Source organism: Peromyscus maniculatus, chromosome 19 (genome assembly GCF_049852395.1).
Source record: "Peromyscus maniculatus bairdii isolate BWxNUB_F1_BW_parent chromosome 19, HU_Pman_BW_mat_3.1, whole genome shotgun sequence".
NCBI classification, from domain to species: Eukaryota; Metazoa; Chordata; class Mammalia; order Rodentia; family Cricetidae; genus Peromyscus; species Peromyscus maniculatus.
In genome coordinates, this window is record NC_134870.1 from 65,869,635 (window position 1) to 65,889,622 (window position 19,988).

The window sequence follows — 19,988 nt, forward strand, 5'->3', positions numbered from 1 at the left end:
TTTTAAAAGGTGGTTGGTTACTCCCATAGCATTTACACTCTTGCAGCAGGGTATCTTCTAGGTATCTCGCTGTTGTAGGTCGCAGGCTAGCAGCTGTGAGAGATGGATGATTGCTTTCTTCTCTGGCATCATATGTATTACCTTCCAGCACCATGACCTCTAGTCACTAGGAGTGAAACTTCTAATTTGGTAACAGTTGAGTTTCTCCATGTTTGAAGAATTAAATGCTATCTTTAGAAACAGGACTTTACTGTCCCATTGTGGAAGGTAACTAACAGCATTGGAATAGCCTGTAATGTTTGGTAGTGTCTACGGAGACCTCTTTGATCAACAAATCAACAAGTGTAACCCATTCCTAGTAGTGATGGTTTTACTTGGTATCATATGTCAGTTGGGGCATTCTTCTCCCTCCCCCATTGTATGGTAACTCCATTTGAATTCCTTTTATATATTTTAGGAAGCCTCTAGAGTGGTAGGTTTCCATATGGCCTTTCAAAAGGTCTTTGGTGCTGGCTGTCCCTCTCCACATTCCTTCCTTTACCTTGTCCTCCCATCCCTGTACCCATTATTCTGCTAAGTGAACATAGCAATCAAATGACTCCTGACATACTTGTAGATGAATGCATCACTCAGCCCTCATCAGAGAAGCTGCTTCTTGCAGTAGATGCTGATTCGCACAGAGACCCACAGCTGAACAATGCACAGACAGTGAAAGACCTAGAAACACTCAGCCTTAAATGGGATGTCCTTATGAAACTTTCTCTCAAAGCTCAAGGACTTACATAGAAGATGTGGAAAGACAGCAAGAGCCTGTCATCTGGCTCCAAAGAAGAACCTTCTGATCACAACAGAGCAGATGCACATAGGAACTGAGAGAGTTGACAGCATGCACAAGACCTGCGCAAATTCAAGCCAGACAAAATCCCCAGTGTGGAGAAGGGGAAATGGGTATCTTCTCCCACCCTTAACCAAGAAGCTATTTGCAGTTGATTCCTGATAGGAGAGAGAGAAGCAATTTTCTCCTATGGCGTGACTTTGGGTATATCAACCACACTCGAGGGCAGGCTTGATGCTCAGGAGTGGTTGACCAATACAAAGTGGACACCATGTTTATTTGTTGATTTTTTTTCATGGTTATGTTGTTACAGTTTGGAAGTGTTTTTTGTTTTTTGTCTTTTTTGCTTTGTTTTCTTATTTCTATTTTATTTATTTATTTATGAGAGAAAGAATGTGAATTGAGTGGGTGGGGAGGAACCAGGAGGACTTGGGGTAGGGAAAGAATATGATCAAAACATATTGTATAAAAAAATGAAAAATTATTAAAAATATAATGAAATATCTATCTATTAGAATGTTCCCAAAACAAGCTAAATGTCTTGTCTTTATCGGCAGAATCCTTTCTGCCACACCCACCCCCCCAGTAAGTCTTAAGGACTCTCTGGGGGAAACACTTTAAAAGGGTTGGTTTGTCTTTTGAAGTCTGGCTTGACTGCTGGTCTTCCTCTTTATTCTGTGCTCCTCCCTCTCTAGTCTGTGCCCCTCCCTCTCTAGTCTGTGCTCCTCCCTCTCTATTCTGTGCTCCTCCCTCTCTAGTCTGTGCTCCTCCCTCTCTAGCCTGTGCTCCTCCCTCTCTATTCTGTGCTCCTCCCTCTCTAGTCTGTGCTCCTCCCTCTCTAGTCTGTGCTCCTCCCTCTCTATTCTGTGCTCCTCCCTCTCTATTCTGTGCTCCTCCCTCTCTAGTCTGTGCTCCTCCCTCTCTATTCTGTGCTCCTCCCTCTCTAGTCTGTGCTCCCTTAGAGCAGAAAAGGAGCCATGCAAGTCCTGTAACCGGAGGTCAAGTGAGTAAATCCTTGCTGCTCAATGGCTCTGAGACTTTGGCCAAGCCACTGATGTGACTCCCCAGCTTCAGAGATTCTGCCTCCCTGTTGAATTTCCCTGTGACCCTGCTGTGCATACTGCTTGGGTCATTGAACAGAAAACTTCCCCAGCCCACAAGATTACCCTGTCTGCAGCGACAGCAGTCTCAAAAGCCCCAGACAAAAAGTTGGGGGTGATGGAATGCAGCTGTTGGTATAATGAACATGGAGAGAAAATGGAGAATTTAGAATAATTAAGCTGAAAGATGTGAAACTTGTAGGGCTGTTGCTACTCAGTCTTCTGTCCAAATTGCTATGAATACAGCCCACGGGGCCACTGTATCAGTGGTAAGGAGAACCCTCATGTGGTATCAGACAGAGCTGTTCACAGTGGCTGTGAGGAGCAGAATTGGCATCATGGGGAAACTGGTCAGAAGTCCAGATTCCTGGGCTTACTCAAGCGTGCAGGATGTAGAAAGTGGGGAGGAACCCAGAACTCAGTTACAGCAAGCCCTCCAGGGGACAATGGTGCATGCTAAAATTAGAGAAACACTTCTAGGAATGTGGCTCCTGAGTCCTCCAGGCAGCATTTGCAGGTGAAGAGAAAGTCCTAGAGATTGCTGAGACTTTGCAGGAAGGCCAATAGTGGGCTCATGTTCTTTCAGTGGATGGAGCTGCAACAGAGGCTCATACTGTCCCTCCTGTGGTCCGTGGGGATCACCAACAGTGGCCCCTTGGCTTGTAAGAAATACGGACTCTGGGACACTGGAGATGGCTCATTGTTTATATAAAGTGCTTGTTGCTCTTGCAGAGAACCCAGGTCCTTTCCCCAGAACCCACATGGTGGCTTACAACTACCCATTAACTCCAGTTCCAGGAGATCTGACACCCTTCGCTGGCCTCCAGCAGCACCAGGCATGTACATGGTGCACATACATACATGCAGGCAAACACTCCCACATGTAAAAAAAAAATTACTAAAATGTTTTAAAAGAAGAAATGCAGATTCATGGTCCCCACCTGGAATGGCAACAGGGACACTGTTTTATAAGCCTTCTAGGGAGGTTTGCAAACCTGGGCTCTCCATGAGCCCCAGCCTGGGCTCTTTACTCTTGGTGAAGTGTTCTTTGACAGAAGGATATGTATTTTAAATGACTAAAATCTGTGGCTGTCCTTCCTTGACACCTTCTACAGGTTCAGGTTGGAAACATGTCTTGCTAATAGATGCAGGGTTTTTTGAGTGTTTTTCCAGTAGCCATGGGCTCTGCATGTCCCTGTCTGGAGCACCTGGGCCGTTTAGGGTTGAACCAGGAACATGTGGGGCAAACTTGAAAAGTTGGGACTCCCTGCTGGACTGGTCGGAGTTGTTTTTTTTGTTTGTTTTTTTTAAGTTCTATTGAGTTGCCATCATTTAACAAAATTCTTCTTGATTGCATGGAGTGGAAGAGGCTGAGGCAGTTTTAATAAAAGGGCCGTTTGCATTAGGCACGCAGTAATGTACGGCTGTCAGGCACTTGAGCCCATTTGTCTGTCTGTCACTTCCACATGAAATTTGGCAGCATGAGTGGTCGGGGGGAGGAGATGAGTGCTGCACACTCAGCTTTGTTTCCTTTGTGCAGTGAGTGCTCCTTGTACATGCTGGATAGAGAGTCCCTCGGCCAAGGCGTGAGGTGCCACGTGGTGGTGGTATTATGTAAGCCGAGAGCCATTGTGAGCTCAAGCCTAAGCCTGGGAGGGCTCTGAAAGAAAAAGGACTGTTTTTAGCAAGCGTATCATTTCCATTAGGGGCAAACGCTGGGAGGCTGTTCTGCCTCTTTCTTCTCTCCCTTTCTTTCCTGCTCTGGTGGGTTGTGCACTGTTCGTCAATAGAATGCCCTGAAGATGCACTTTTTTCCCCCTTGGGTTTTACAGAACACTTGGGGAGCTAATTCCCCCATTTTATATGATAGGTTCCAGCCTAGAGAGAAAGAGAGTCAGACTCCTGGGGAGATGAGATACACAGAGTTATATAATCCAGACTTTAAAGATTCCATAGCAGATGTCTTCTGGAGCTGTTTTCCTTGTGCTTAGAGATCAGGCTTCTTTCTGACCCGGTCACATGGCTAGAGGTGCTGTCCCAGGCCACAGGAGACGGGCTTGACCAAGCTGTGGGAAACCTGTCATGCACTTGATGGGATCTTTGTGGAAAGACCTTGGAGGAAGAAGTTTAGAGTTCAGATTCATGATTATGTAATGTTTAAAATGTGATTTTGAGGTTTCTTCTCTAGAGGGCATTTGTAGTAATTGACTGTTATCCCCCGCTTTTATAGGGCCTTGGTCACCTTCCTACTCAAGTTACTTCATTTAACTCTCTCTAAACCGGGGCTGATAGAACATACTTAGTCCTGACCCTACTCCCCCAAAAAATGAGAAAGGGAGAAATTTTGAGATGAACTACCAAATACACAGAGGTGACATCAGAGTGTACGACTGAGGTTTAGCTCACTGCAAAATGCCGTTTGCTGATGCTCAGTGGTACTGTGGCAGTGTGATGATGTCAAGAAGCTCACACACGTAGCTCATATGGAACATGTTCACAGCTAGAGGATATCGGGTTCTCCACTCTGGTGACTTTTGTGTGCTTTACTTTGGGAACCTTGGTGTTCTTTAGGAGTCCCCGAGTTGCCCAGAGGGTTGGGTCAACACACATTCTTGAACCCCAGACCCGTGACTGAGTGGGTCTCAGGTGGGGCCTGAGAACATGCTCAACTGCTGCTGCTGGTCTGGGGACCATGCAGCTGTCCTGACTTGAAGGTTGAGTCTCTTGAGGTCAGGGATTGTCTTGTCCTCGAACATGTTGAGTGAGTGCTTGACATGCTGGAGACCTCCAATGTAGCCAGTCACTTTTTTGAGTTAAAGCTGGAAGCTCTCTTGCTACACAAGTGAATTGTTCCAATTTGGGCCAGTGAATTCAACTGAGTGTTCTTTATTGACACAACTATTACTTAGCTGTACCTGAGCTTTCCCTTCCTTCCTTCCTTCCTTCCTTCCTTCCTTCCTTCCTTCCTTCCTTCCTTCCTTCCTTCCTTCCTTCCTTCCTTCTCTTCCTTCTCTTCCTTCTCTTCCTTCTCTTCCTTCTCTTCCTTCTCTTCCTTCTCTTCCTCCTTCCCTCCCTTCCTGTCTGTCTGTCCTTTTTGATTGGGAATGAGCATCCTATTCTCCACACATTCATTTGGTGACAGTGAAGTTCTAAAGACTGATTGTGGAGTCAGTAGATTCTGGTTATTGACTAGAAAGCAAACAACAAAAGCTACTTGGCACCTCTAAGTGCCCCGTGGTGCTGGCACAGGGAAGGTGACTTCCTGTGGAGTGATACCCCACCATAAGGTACATGTGAAGGTTGGGGCCTTGGCTCAAGGTGAAAAGAAAGTAGCCACTATGTCTCTTGTGGAGTGACTGCCATTACTCTTGGTCCTGCAGTCGAGAGCTTTGGTCTTTGGATTACAGGGATGTGTAATGAGTTATTCTTAGGTGACTTTCTTAGACCATCAACCTTTTATTAAATTGACTGCTCCATTTTAAACCTTCTTTCAGGAAAATATTCATTGACTTAATAGGTAAGAAATCCACATTTGTGTGTGCTCTGGGTGTCCAAGCCGTCTTAGCATTGAGAGCCCATTTGCTCTGGGAGACTGGTGGAGGGGTCAGACCCAAGCTGCTCTGTACTTGTGTCGAGGCTCTCTGCCCCACTAACTTGATTGACGGCTGCCTTCCTCCTCCTCCCTCCCTGGTCTATGCCCATAAGATATGTGCTGTGGTCTGGCTACTTGTTAGTCTAGACTGCATACCAGTCTAAATAGGGATCACAATTTGGTTTTCTTAAGCATAATTTGTTGGTTTGGGTAGTGCAGAATGCCTCTGCCAGGCACTGGGAGTTTGGTGAGAACAGGTCCCCGTGGAAATATTCTGTCGTTGCTCATTTGTAAAACGCTTCAGTTGATAAGATTTTCCTCTCCTCTGATACCTAGACTGTTTCTTCCTTCAGTGAATAAGATGGACAAGTCTGACCTGGTGAGGAACTACTGGAAAACAGGGAGAGGCCTAGGCAGGGGGCCTGTTAGCTGATGCCTTGGCCACAGTTGAGGTGCAGACTGACTGACTTTGTTCCTTCAGACCTGCCTACCACTATGACTGGGCTTTCTGCGTATTCTTTGCATTGTAAACAACATGAGTTGAGCATAACCGTGACATTGACATTTCACAAAAGAAGCTAAATTCTACCATTTGAAAAACCGTGACCTGTGCCTCAGTTTACTCATCTGAAAAATGGTGATATCACCCACCCATTGCCATAGCATATTACTTTATAGAGCTGACAGCAAGCCAGCTGATGCAGTAACCAGACATGCAACGGCTTTAAACATGAGGCCATGGATAAAACCCAGGCTCAGGTGGCGGGGAGATTTTAATGCTATAAATGGGGCTGTGAAATGGAAGTTTAATCTTTTGAAATCTGATCCCATTTGCTCAGTGTAAGGAATGAACTTGGGAAATCAATAAAATGAGTTAATTGTGTGCTCTCTTTTTGCCATTGGTGTAGCAGCCCTTTAGGATTTGGACAGTAGCTCAGCTTCCATGCTCTTTAAGCTAAAACAGCACTTGAGATTCCTGGGAGATAAGGAGAGCAGCTGAATTGCTTCCAAAGAGGGTAACAATCAGAGGCGATGAGGAGAGTGGGTAAGAGCGCTGTTCGGAGGCGCTCCCTGAAGGAGTCTGCCATCAAAACTCATGCACTGGCTTCAGACTTTAAAGCCCGAGCACATCTATCTTTGGGCAGTTAATGCTTTTTTGGATGTTCTTTAATACGCAGGAATGAATTGAAATTCCCTGGAGCCTGATGATGGCAAAGCCACACTTGATGTTCAGACATGAGGAAGGGGAAGCAGCTCTCCGACTTGAATAATTAAATCGTAACAGAGCCGTGTTCCTTAGCCCACTGATAGGCTTTTCCCTGATGGGCACGTGCCCTCATCTTTCACACAAATGTGAAAGAGAGTTCTCGGCCTCCAAGTCATACGCCTTGAGTGAAGTTGGCAGAAATGATCATAGCGCATCGCACACCAAGGGAGTGGTGGTCCTGGGAGGCACAGTGGTTTGTGTCACAGCACCCCAAAATTGCTCTAGAATGAAGCCCCCAGGGCTGGGTATTTTCGTCAGTTTGGTTCACTGTCTTCTAACAGGCATTGAGAACAGTGCTACCAGCATAGCACGGTGCTGAGCAGATATCTTTTGAGAGCAAGGATGGGGAGCTACTGAGAAAGCCTCCTGTCACTCATCAGGTGGGTGGTGGGGCCGGGCAGGGAGCAGGAGGCTCCACTAAAATATCCCAGCAAACAACGATTAATTCCTGGCAATGAGAATACGTTCTAATTGTGCATTATTCATAGGCAATCAGCATCGCATAACCTTCGTTAAACAAGACTATTTTAAACTTTAATGTGGGTGATAGGCCTGGGTGTTTTTGATTTGGTTTGTGTTGTGTTAATAAATGTCTTATTGAAATAAATGGCCCCCATTTGTTTTTAGCAGTGTTGTGGCTGAGAAGCAAGATGCTCTGCTTGGGGGTGGCTGTGAAATCGGTTCATTTTCATGAGCATCTTGACTATAGGAATGGTATCGTCACTAGGCATTGTTTATTATTGAGTTCCTACTATGTACCAGCATGGAAACACACTGTTTTTAAGGAGTTAATCTCTATCAGAGGAGCAGGGAAGGAAGAGGGGGTACCAAAAGGCCCTCCTTGGCTTGAGGCAGATAGGAACGGAGTCTTGACAGAGTCTGTCAAGTGTCGCACTGACTGAATGCTTGAAGTGAGTTGCTGCTGTGTGTCTACCTGGTGTTCAGAGCTGGGGCTTCCACCATGACTTCCTTGGAATGTAGTTTGATAGGTGTAGGTGGCTGGCTGGCAAAGAAAAAGTCTCGCCTTTTCCTATTGACGCGAGGGTCTCAGTGCCTGGGTTACCATGATGGGTCAACGTTGAGTGCCATGTGTAGAGAACTATGTGTTTTGACAGCATCATTTCTCAGAATGAAGCTCTTGGAGGATCTGATCAAGGTGCTTCTGCTCCTTATCCCAGACCTTTAGAATGAGCCTTCAACTTCTGTTCTGCTTTGTCCCACTCAGTCTATGGGTTCCCACCTTTATTTCCAACCTTTATCTTCTGCATTAATTCCCTGGAGAGGCCTTCTTGTAATTTGTTTATTTATTTAATGTGTGTGTGTGTGTGTGTGTGTGTGTGTGTGTGTGTATGTGTGTATGTGTATCTCCATATCTAGAGGTGCTATGCATGCCATGCTTGTATGTGGAGGTTATAGAACAGTCTTATGGAGCTCATTAATTCCTTCTCCCTGCCTTTGCCTGCGTTCTGGGGGATCAAACTGAAATCACCAGGCTTTGGCTGCACGCATCTTTAGCATGGAGCCATCTTTTTGATCCAAGAAGCCCTTCCAACATTTCTTTTTCTTCCCTGTGCTATGGATCAAGCTCAGGGCCTTGCATGTACCAGGCATGCACAGGGCCACTGAGCTCAGCTTCACTCCTGGGTCCCCTTGAGCTTGTTTCTGCGCCCCACCCCACCCCGGTTGCTTTCCTTTCCTTCAGGGCTGAGGGATCCTTGTGTTTGAGTCTGTCTGTCTGTCTGTCTGTCTGTCTGTCTCTCTCTCTCTCTCTCTCTCTTACTATGATACAAGCTCCCACCGTAGGGTGTCCTCAGTGCAGCAACCTTGTCTCTCTCCTCTCTCTATTCCAGTGCCTAGTCTCTGCCTGGCACATACTAGGTAGTCCATAACATGCCACATAAAGTGTCCAGGTGGCTCTTAAGAATGCCCAAGGTGTGTTCCTGGGAGAGGAGCTTCCGTGAGTGGCGCGAGCAGAGGCCTTCTGTGGGTCAAGGGCCCTGAGAAGCTAGGACAGGCACGTTGTCATTCCTAATGCTCAGAGAGTAACTTAACCCGCACACACTGCCGAGCACCGAAGACTTTAGTAGCTGCTCACCGTGATGGTCACAGAGGCTTCTGCAAATGTAGCTCTGGGACTAGGGATAGTAGCCGTTACAGGGCTCAGTTATGCTTTAGTTCTCTAAGTTAACCCACAGGACATGTGTTAAGTGAAGGATGTAATCTCTCTGAAGGATTTGCTCCCAAGATTGCAAAAAAGATAAAACCCAGAAGATTTTTTTTTGTTTTGTTTTGCTTACTAAAAAATCATAATCTGGGAGTTGGGTGCATATCTGTGGTGGTTTGAAAGAAAATGGCCCCCGAAGAGAATGGCACTATTAGGAGGTGTGGCCTTGTTGGAGGAAGTATGTCACTGTAGGGGTGGGCTTTGAGGTCTCTTTTTCTTAGGCTTCCTTCAGTGTGACAGTGAGTCGACTTCCTGTCGCCTGCAAGATGGAGCACTCTCAGCTCCAGCACCACATCTGCCTGCATGCCGCCATGCTCCCCGTCATGATGATGATGGACTGAACCTCTGAGACTGTAAGCGAGCCAACAAATTAAATATTTTCCTTACGAGAGTTGCCGTGGTCATGGTGCCTCTTCACAGCAGTAGTAAACCCAGCTGAGACAGTATCTGTTTCAGTCTCTGATTACTCTACGGAAACAACGTACTATCTATCAGCGCCCATTGTAGACCATGGACCTTGTCGTTCAGTTCACACTTAAAGTTTTTAATTGTTTTCTGGCAAGAAAATGATACACGCACACGCACACACACACACATACACACACGCACATGCACACACACTCTCACACACATAAACACACACACACACACACACACACACACATATATATATATACATACGCACACATACACATATATATGTATGTATATGTACACACACTGGTGGTGAAACTCCTTCAGTGCTAGCCTCAATGCCCATCTTTGAATTGGTCAGGATTGAGTCAGAAGCTTAACATCACCAATCAGAAAGCACAGCAGCAGTTGCCACATATCTCAGTGATCTCAGAATAAATGCGACCATGACCTCTTTCTTATTAAAAAATTTTAAATGCATTTATTACCTCACAATTTCATATATATATATATATTATATATTTGATTATAATCTCTCCTCGTCATCTTGTTTTCCCTCCCTCCCTCTCCACTGAACAAAGCCTTTCTTCCTCCCAAGCCCCCATTATACTTTCTACCTTCCCCACTGTGGCCCCTTGCATATAACTAAGGTTGCTGGCAAAAGCATGGTGGGTGTGCGTGTGGGGGGGAGCAGCGAGGGTGGGGTTCACTTAATGAAGATAAGGCCGCTTAAATGGGTTTTGCGGACATGTGCCATGGTTTCGTTAGTGCTGCTTCCTGTCCTGGTGGCTGGCTGGCTTCAACATGGCAGGAAACCCTTCCATTGGCCCTTCCAGCTGCTTGTGGCATGCTGTAGTGTTAACCCAAGTCACCATGCCATACATTAGGTCTCCAGAGCTTACCCATCTTTTTTGACGGTGCTTTGACTAACAGCTTCCCATTATGTCCTCCCTTGAAAGGGACTGTTGTCACTTACTAAATGACTGGCCTCAAACTGAAGCACAGCTGGGTGTGGTATGGGCTCTAGCCCTCCCTGAGCCACATCAAGATCGAGAAGCATTAGCTTGCACTGGGGGACATGCCCCTGCAGCAGGAAGTGGAAGAGCAAGAGCCAGGGCTGGGGAGGCATGAGCCCTGGTTCTGTTTGCTGGTCCCTTGGTCTGAAGCAGGGGAAGGGACGAAAGGGTAGAAGCACTCTTGTGGCTCTGATTCTTTCCACTCCCAGGAGCATGCTAGGCAATAACTGCTGTCACTTGATACTCTGGAACCTGACTGGAGAATGTTGTGCGCTGGGGTTCGGGGTGGAGAAAGCAGAGGGCTAAAGTCTCCCTGACTCATACCATGAAGCTCTTGGACAAAATTTACACACCGTCTTTGCCGGTTGACTTTGTAGGGAAAATAATTAGAAGATCTTCTATTTCTTAGTCAAACTCTGTCGGTAAACGTACACAGACGATTACTGAAAGGACCCAGAAACCTAATCCCACATAAAGTCAGCGTAAAATTCAATGACAAATGTCTGAAGCCCTTGTAAAATGTCTCCTGGAGGCCTGCGATTATCTTACTTAGGTAAACGCCCACGTTCTTGGTTAGATCATCAGAAGTGAGACCCATGAGTTGCAAGGCTTTGCCCATGGGAATAGAAGGAACCTCAAACCCCCCGCCCCTCACCTCCATGCTATGCCTTTGTGTGTGACTGTGCTGCTACCACTGTCCTGAGACACAGTGTTCACATGTCACTAAACTATACTGAAACCTCTAACTGGGTCCTATGTCTTGAGAAGCCTCTGGACTGCTCGGCCCTTGCTCTCCGAGCCCATTCTCCTCCATTGCTTGATGGGCATTTTCCGTTTGAGGTATTTTTTAATGTTTTTATTTCTCTTGCAATTTCAATTACTTTTTTTATTAGGAGTAGTAGGTACAAGAGACAAGGACCCGGGTGTACCTCAGATTAGGAACCCACATTCTTAGACTTCATTGAGAAACTTCAGATTGAAACCCCCTAAGATGTGTGTTGATTCCATGTAGATGGATTGCATGCAAATGAAATGGGTTACATGTGCTTGAAATATTTTTTGTTTGTTTTTTTGGTTTTGTTTTTTTTGTTTTTTGTTTTTTTTGAGACAGGGTTTCTCTGTGTAGCTTTGGTGCCTGTCCTAGATCTTGGTCTGTAGACAAGGATGGCCTCGAACTCACAGAGATCCACTTGGCTCTATTTATCGAGTGCTGGGATTAAAGGGGTGTGCCACCACCAACCAGCGTGCTTGAAATCTTCATTCACTTTGTAGTTTTTCTGAGATCATTCACAGGAACATCACTGTTCTTCCCATTCATTCAGAGGAATGTACAGGTTGACAATTTTGACAGTGCCCTGGGTCCTCAGGGGAGGCATCTGGGGAACAGATAGATGACCTAAAAGTTGACTTTGCCTGGTTCTAAGTTACTCGTGTTCCAAGAGCCAGCACTGGCCTGGATCACACAGAAAAGCTGACTCCCTGCAGTGTCTATTATGTAAGATTGTCTCTATTCATGTCTGAGTCTAGGTCTTTCTTTTTCCTCTTTTGATATCCTGCCTCTGCTGGAAACCTGCCCCTACTCATCCAGCTCCGTGCTACCATGCTGCTCATCCATACCACACAATTCAACCTTTTTAAAATTTACACTGTGGCCTACAGGCCCAGAAAACTTCCCTTTCGGAGCATTTTCATCATGAGAAATAGCTGAGTACTTAGATATTCTAGTGTTGATTTTGGTTGGATTTTTGGGGGACACCTAATATCAATGTTACAATTTAATTGGAATCTATACAACATGGCAAATGGTTTTGGTGCCTGTTGCTTCAAAACAACAGCTACAATTTGACACAGTATCTCTCAAATTCTTTGAACAATATGTACATAAAATAAGCTGCTTAAAGCAGTATAGTATGACCACATATATTTTGGTGTCATTAAAGTATAACTCTACAGAAATTTATGGATTAATCTGCTTGATGGAAAGCTAAAGGTGAATTGTACTGTGGAGGAAGGGAATGCTGCTGTAGATATTACTGGGGGGGGGGGGGGATTACTGTCTTGCTCCTGAGTGGTGGTCTCTGGCCTGAACCTTGCTTGTGGCCTAGGTGGGAAGAACTTGATCCTTGTTCTATCATTACATCACTGTTCTAGGATACAAAACAGTGCTAGCATCCTCTCGGTTTTAGACTGAACTTGGGTTTTCTGGCTGGTGATTTCTTTCCAAAAGCAAGCAGTCTCTGATTCCCTGTGTTTGTTTTTCTTTGTTTTATAAGTCCCATGGTCCCCCATTGCCATCGGGCACATGACTAACCATATCTGCTCCTTGAGGTAGCAAGGTTTTGCCAGGAGACCTTGTGAGGCTGGGCTGTTCTGTCCTTCCCAATGCGCTGGCTGACAGTTGATGATTCCTTACTAGATCTCACTGGGAATACAGCAGTCCTGTCAGGCTTTCTGCCTGTTGTGCTCTATAGCAGTGATTCTCAATCTGTGGGTTGCGACCCCTTTGGGTGTCAAACAATAGGGAATCACAACAATGGCAAGACAGTATTTGCCTGTGCATGATCTGTAGTCTGGATTGGTGTGTGAGCAATGATAGGCCAGATGCTGTGTGTGCCAGAGAGAGGAGAGAAGTGCACAGCAGAGATGCAGAGGCTCAGAGGTTGAGGTTCGGATGTTTCTGGTGCGTTGGGGTCAGAGGAAAGTCAAGAATGCCTAATCTTCACAAGTAATAGACACTCACTGACTCACTGACACTCTCCTCTTCCCTCTCCCCTCCCTTTTCTCCCTCTTTCCCTTCTCTCCTCCTCCTCCCCTTCTCTCCCCTCCCTCCCCCCTCCTCCCGCCTGTCCCTTCTCTTCTCTTTCCAGTATCTTTTCACATAGCTCTGGTTGGCTTGGGACTCATGTGGACCAGGCTGACCTGTCTCTGCCTCTCAAGAGCTGGGGACTAAAGGCTTGTGCCACCACAGCCTGGGAGAAGTTGTCAAGGTTTTCAAGTTTTCTCTGTATATTTGTGAAAGTTTTGCTCCCATTTTCTGGTAGACTTTACATTTGTTTGTGGAGTCTTTTAAAAGAAAAGGAATACTGTCAAATTTCTTGCTTTTTCTTTTATGGGTTCTGAACTATGTCAGGATTTCAAATTCTAGAAAATGGAGTATTTTTGAGGCCCAACAACATGAAGACTTATTCAGTGACTGAATGTGTGTGTGTGTGGTGGCATGGGTATTGAGAAGACTTGGGAGAGAGGAAACTGATCAGACTACAGTATATGGAAAAAAAATCATTTTCAGTTACATATAACATTATTGTTTTAATATATAATCATTTTATGTATTCTGTATAAATTATATATTCCTAACATGTAATATAGAAGATAAAACAGAGCACTTGCTGCAGGGTGCTCTGTCCCCCCTCCTTGTTCCACTCTGAGCTCTAGAATGTCACACACATTCCTCCCTGCTGACAGCTTTTTAGGAAGTTGTTGGGAAGTCTGGAAGTAACATTTCCCTGTCCCGTGGTTTTCATGGTACTGTTGTAACTCGTCTACAGTTTTTTTTTTTGTTTTGTTTTTAGCAGACTAAGTTTTTGTTGTTGTTTTTTTTAAACCTGAATCTTAACCAAAGTTATGAGCTGTAAACACACCCTTGGAGTTAGAAAGGACCCAGCAGCAGGAACTCCACACCCTGATTTCTCCTCCCCATCACTGCCTGACCTTGGGCTTGTCCCCAACCCTTTCTCATCATCTCTGTTCAATTTCAAATGCAGGAATGCCTCTCTCGCGTCACTGTTCTGTGGATTTCAGCTCCGGGCTGTGTCTGCTTCTGTGGATTTTTTTGGTCTATCATTTTCTCCTAATCTTTTCTTTCCATCTTTGAGCCTCTTATTTGAAATCCCTTCAAGGCGAGCAGTTATTCATTTGGAATCTTCTTTGTTTCTGCGGGCCTTTATACGTGTCTGCCTCATTTCCTGGACCCTGTCTCTGAGGCTGAAATTAGCAATGTGCAGAGGCAGACCAGATGCATGACTCTCATGAAGTAACAGCCTTGAAATAGCCCAAGTCTACTGGTAGAGGGTTGCGCTCCACAGCTCCAGGGAGCACTTGCCTGGGGGCTGTCCTAACCAGCAGTCTCACTGGTCTCCCGCTTTGCTAGATGTTTGAGGATGACCTCAGTGCATGAGCATCCTTTAAGCCAACCCTTGCCTTTACTAGCTCCATCTTCCCGCTTTCCTATAAATGTATGAATATGAAAAGCTTTTGGATATAGTCAAGGTATACCTGCATGCACATGGAAGTTTCAATCTACAGAACCTAAACCAAAGTCAGAGGTGCTGAGCTTCATTTAATCAGGTATAGTCTTCAAACAGACTCTGAGGTGGCTCATTTAAAAACAAATAGTATTTTTAAAAATAAATAAATTTATTTAGTTTACATCCCAGCCAGTTTTCCCTTCCTCCTCTCCTCCTAATCCTCCCCCCCCATCCCCCCTCTGTTCCCAGCCCCCAATCCACTCCCCCTTAATTTCTGTTTAGGAAAGGGCAGCTCTCTCATGAGTATCAACAAAACATGTTTTGTTTTTTGGGTTTTGTTGTTGTTGTTTTGTAAACCGTACAATGGCAGAAATAGCTTCAGATGATGACAAGAAGATAGGACAGTTGGCAGAGTTCAGAATATATTTGGCGGCTGCTAGTAGTTTTGTGTTAGGAACATCTCCTTCCTGAGTGGGCTCTACCTCACGGCACAATCCTGCAGGTTAAGGACTGAGATCTGTGGATGCTGGCCTCGATGAGGTACCGCCTCTAAACTGTAGCTTTATTTCTATAGGGGATGGTTGTGACCAAATTTCCAAGAACACAGGTTAGGGGTGCTATGAAGGTGAATGAATAAACCCATTAAACGATGTTTCAGATAGGAGCTCTCTTCCCCGAAGTGTTGAGTACTCTATTAATACAGATGTAGGCTGGAAATAGACACTTATGTTAGTAAATATGCATTGGTTCATCAAGACTTTTGAGATGGGCCTCCAAATATTTAGCTTGTCCTTTACACCGCCCCCTGCCACTGCATGAACAATAGTAGAGGACTTTGTTCCAGTGTCATTGGATCAGGTGGCCAGTTTCTGCAGCATATCTATGTTTCCAGAGGAGACTTTGCCTCTTCTTGGCTAAAGCTGGGGCCCAGGCACATACCTGCTGAGATGACCTGAGATGCATGTCCCCGTAAGAAGGTTTCACAGCATTCTGAGCGTGCAGGCTGTGTGGGCTGTCCTGGGAACCTAGCAGGTCTGGGATGGTTGCTGTGGAAAAATCGAATTCTGAATTCCAGCTTGGAACTTGGAACACAACTTGTTTGCATACTGATAAAGGGGGTTCTTTGTCGGTGCGGTAGGATGTTGTGGATCCTGCCATAGGGGAAGTGGTAATGTACTGATCTTCCTTCGAGATGGAACTAAGAGGGAGTAGCTCCTCTGTGCTGCATTGTTACACACCACAGGTCAGTTACAGGGAGACGTGAAGTTCATAAAACCCTAGAGCAATACTGATTTTAAGTTACACTAGAAACATTGATTTAAAAAAAAAAATCCCCAAAGAGACATTAAAACTAGGATTTAGGTAGAGGCAGTGGGTGCAGAGGCAGGACACACTCATGGGACAATAGTAATTTCTCAGAATAGTGAAAATGCTGATTGTAGAACATCACTATGAATCAACGTGAATATGAATATTCACTATGAATCAAATGCATGGGAAGACAAACCCTCTGAAGAATGGTAATACTGTACACCATCCTTTTGGGGTCTTTGTCTCTGATCGGTGGTCTCATTCTTAAGGAATACACACAAGCGTGCTGAGTGAAGACATCTTTTGTTAATTTTCCTCAGAAAGAAACTGTGGATTTACTTTTTTCATATCTCTTTTCCTTAAAGAAGGGTCCCTATAAATTGACCTCTAGAAAAACTTTTAAAATGCTACTTAAGAGAATAGAATAGTGGTTATTAGATTCTGGGAATGGAGTGTATAATTGTGAGTGGAGAGAGTCATTCATCTTTACAGGGCTCTATTTGAATATAGGGATAACTTCCAGTGTCCTGTAGCACATCAGGACAGTTATGGTTAACAGCAATTGAATACTTAAACTGCTAATAGAGGACTTTTATCATTCCAAAACCAAGTGTTTGAGGAGACAGATCCACCTTATCCTTAACTTGATGCTTATGAATAGTTCATGTATTGGGATATCTTATTGTAGCCTATAAAAATGTATGATTGTGTGTTGTCCAAAAGAAAAATTAAAATGTGCTTTTAAATGATGCTTTAAAGGGAAGTTCCTTTGTCTTCCAGAAGGGCAGATGGGTAACAAAGAAAAAGGATTGTTTTAGGGAGAGTCCCCCCCCATGATGTTATTGAAACTGGGAGTAATAGAAATCCATTAACAAAGATTGGTCAGTCACTGGCATAGGCCTTCTATTGGGCCAAGAATTTTGGAAGAAGCAAAGATGCATAATACACAAGCCATCTTCAAAGGAAATTTATGATCTTGATGGGTAGATAAGATAGACATGCAAAACAGAGGCTGGGAAAGACTGAACTGCTTGCTATAAATCACTTTTGTACAGTGATATATGTATCGATGCATATGTTTTAAATGGCAATGGACTCAACTGCATAATCCTGGCAATTAGTAGAAAGTGGTAATTTTTTAAAGCATAGGGTCCTTGAAGGAGGGTGAAATCCTGGGTTGTGCAAGAGAATATGTCAAAATGTAGGCCATAAAGATTGTATTGCTCTTTTCATTATATTCCATGTGAGCTAATTTGGAGTTAGATAAGAACATGAATCTTCTAAAGATTTGGAGCTGGGGTTATGGTTCAGGTGTGGAGTGCATAGTACTCCTGGATTATTTCTCCAGTCTGTTTTTTTGTGTACGCGACACACAAATCCCAGCTAACTGCTTGGCATTTCTGTAGCTGGAGAATTTCTCTCCTGCTGCCGCCAAGCCCCGCCAGTCCCAGAGCCCACTTATAAAATAAACACACTGACTCTTATATTATTTAAACTGTTCGGCCATTAGCTCAGGCCTACCATTGTCTAGCTCTTACTCTTATACTCAGTCCATTTCTGTTAATCTATATGTTGCCATGTGTTCCGTGGCTTTACCTGGTGCCTCTACATGATGCTCCCTGAATGGGCAGCTGGTGTCTCCTCCTCCTGCCTTCCTCTCTTTTTCTTCTCTCCTCTCTGTTAGTCCCGCCTATACTTCCTGTCTGGCTACCAGCCAATCAGTGTTTTATTTATACAGAGCGATATCCACAGCACATTTCTACAAGGGAGTTCTTTATGTTTGGTTCCAAATGAAAGAATCATAGAAGGTTTTCCAGTGTCTGAATGGTGTAGGGCACACATAGTCATGTGAGCAATAGTTTGGGGAATTAGTAGATGAACACTCCTTAAGGCTCAGCAACAGAGGGATCGGTGGGTACCCATATCCATATGCTGGAATTCTAAAATGGGTGAACCAGACCAGCATATACCAAAAATGATAAAGTCAGTGTTGGGTCTAAAAATTGCAGAATGGATAGTATGTTATCATTTATCTGAAATATACAATCAGAAAATATTAGATGTTCTGGGGTACCTGTTTATGTCATTATGGCACACAAATACGGGTAAGAGTCAACCCACTGGCTGGATAGCATAATGGGTTGTTTGGACTTGAAAGGGCAGTTGGATGGGGATGAAACTCTCAAAGATGAAGGAAATTTTGTTTTGTAAGTCCAAAGTTGGAGCAGGATAAAAAATGAACATGGGATATTGGGGATATGAATACTTGCTAGAACTGTTCCGTATTTGACAAAGATCTCTGCTATTTCATAGTGAAACTTTAAAAGGATGGTAGGCAGAACTAAGATCAGTGTGCTTTGCTGAGAAGTGTGGCAGGGGCTTTATGAAGCCCATGCTTCTGTGACCGAAGGAGACCAGAGTACAGACAAGAGTACCCGTGTCAGGCCTTTGTACTGAGACCTCAAACATTTTGTAAAGCTACCATTTTTCAGTGCACTGGCAGTGGCATCCTGGGCACAGGCTTGGCAGCTAATATTGAAGGCCAAATTCGTACAGATGTTTTGGCATCTCTTGAAAGAGCGTCTATAGTGGCTTCTTTATCATACAATTGGCTGCTCACGTAATTGTCTGAAACCTCGATGTGACACTATTATGTGATCTCAGAGGACTGAGGAGAGAGGCCAAGCACTGAGAAGTGTTGGCTGGCTTCATGAGGAACTGTTTGTTGTCCGTGTGCCTTGGCACCTGCCACATGGGTGCTTAAATATTTATTTGAACTAATGCATCTAAGAATGTTTTATTCATGTGGCACTGTTAATCAGGATGGGTATGAGATCGTCTCCCTGGATGCTGAGAATAAAATATGATGTACTAGATTTACAAAAGTAGTAACAGCGGGAAAGACCTTTGTACCTACAAAGAGTCTCCTAGGAGAAGCTGTGGAGGCCCTTAGTGGAAGATCTTCAGGTTCTAGTGCCAAGGGCAAGCCATGCACCTCAGCACACGGGGAGCAGGTGACCGCAACCCCCTGCGTTGACATCAATCCCCCCAGTATTCTTCTTCCCCCACCTTCACTATGATCTTCAACACTTGCCTCTCAAAAAGCACAGGATCCTACCGTCTTTCTTTCGGTGAATAAATGTGCCATATTTCTCCAAGATCGTTGTCAGAGTATATAATCCCTTGAGAAATAGGGTATTACCTTCACATTCTGGCAGGCAGCCAAAGGGTAATAGCAATGGCTTATATCCTTTGGGAGTCTCTTGGACTCATCTGACCAAAACTCAAAAGGAGATTTCCCATGCCTGGCACTGGTGTTTTTGTTAGTTCATGGCTCTTGAAGGGAACATTATTATTTCATGTGGCATAATCCCATTTAAACTATATATGTATATACATATACACAAATACGTACATAATTATATATGCATATAATACATATTTAAAATAAGCATACAAAATAAGTTTCTCTGTTTTTTTTTAAATATCCTCAGTGTTATTTATCCCTCCTCTGTGTTACCCTTCCCTTCTCCACTTAAATCCCCCATTTCCTCCTTCATAGCACCTTGTTCTGCTCTCCCCCTCTGTAGGGTGCCTTCTTCCTCCCTGTTCCCCTTGTCCCTTTCTCTTGTCCCCTGTGTTTGCTTTAGGTTATATGCTCAAACCCAAAGACTTAGATCTAAGAGCCACCAATGAGAAAGAACCTGTTTGTCACTCAGACACAGGACATGGAGGAATTGAGCGGGAACTGGCCTGGAAGCCCTAGTAGTAGAAGGTGCTGTGCCAGCTGCCAGGGAGGAAAAGCAATCAGTAGTCCTACCCAGTCCCAAAGCCTATGGACCACAACAATGACCAAGCCCAGCAAGACATACACAAGGGTGCAGTAGTGACAACTAGTATCTTGGGAGTAACCAACAACATTGTAATTTGATTTAAGACCCACGCAATAGGAGGAAACTCACGTCTAGTACTGTAAACCTAG

At 44.6% G+C, this 19,988-nt stretch overlaps 1 protein-coding gene across 5 annotated transcripts in view; it reads left to right on the forward strand.

Annotated features, from left to right (window-relative positions):
• Nucleotides 1-19,988, forward strand: part of Myo5b (myosin VB) — a 309,643-nt gene that overhangs the window by 74,277 nt on the left and 215,378 nt on the right. The window contains exon 1 of one of the 5 annotated variants that reach the window (XM_042264356.2): nucleotides 15,787-15,938. The exons of 3 other annotated variants lie outside the window; for them this stretch is intronic. In XM_042264356.2, coding sequence (XP_042120290.2) covers nucleotides 15,888-15,938 — 51 coding nt within the window. In that variant the 5' untranslated portion in view covers nucleotides 15,787-15,887. Of the gene's footprint in view, nucleotides 1-15,786; nucleotides 15,939-19,988 lie in introns of those variants that run through there. One more of the 5 variants, XM_042264355.2, reaches the window with a different exon arrangement.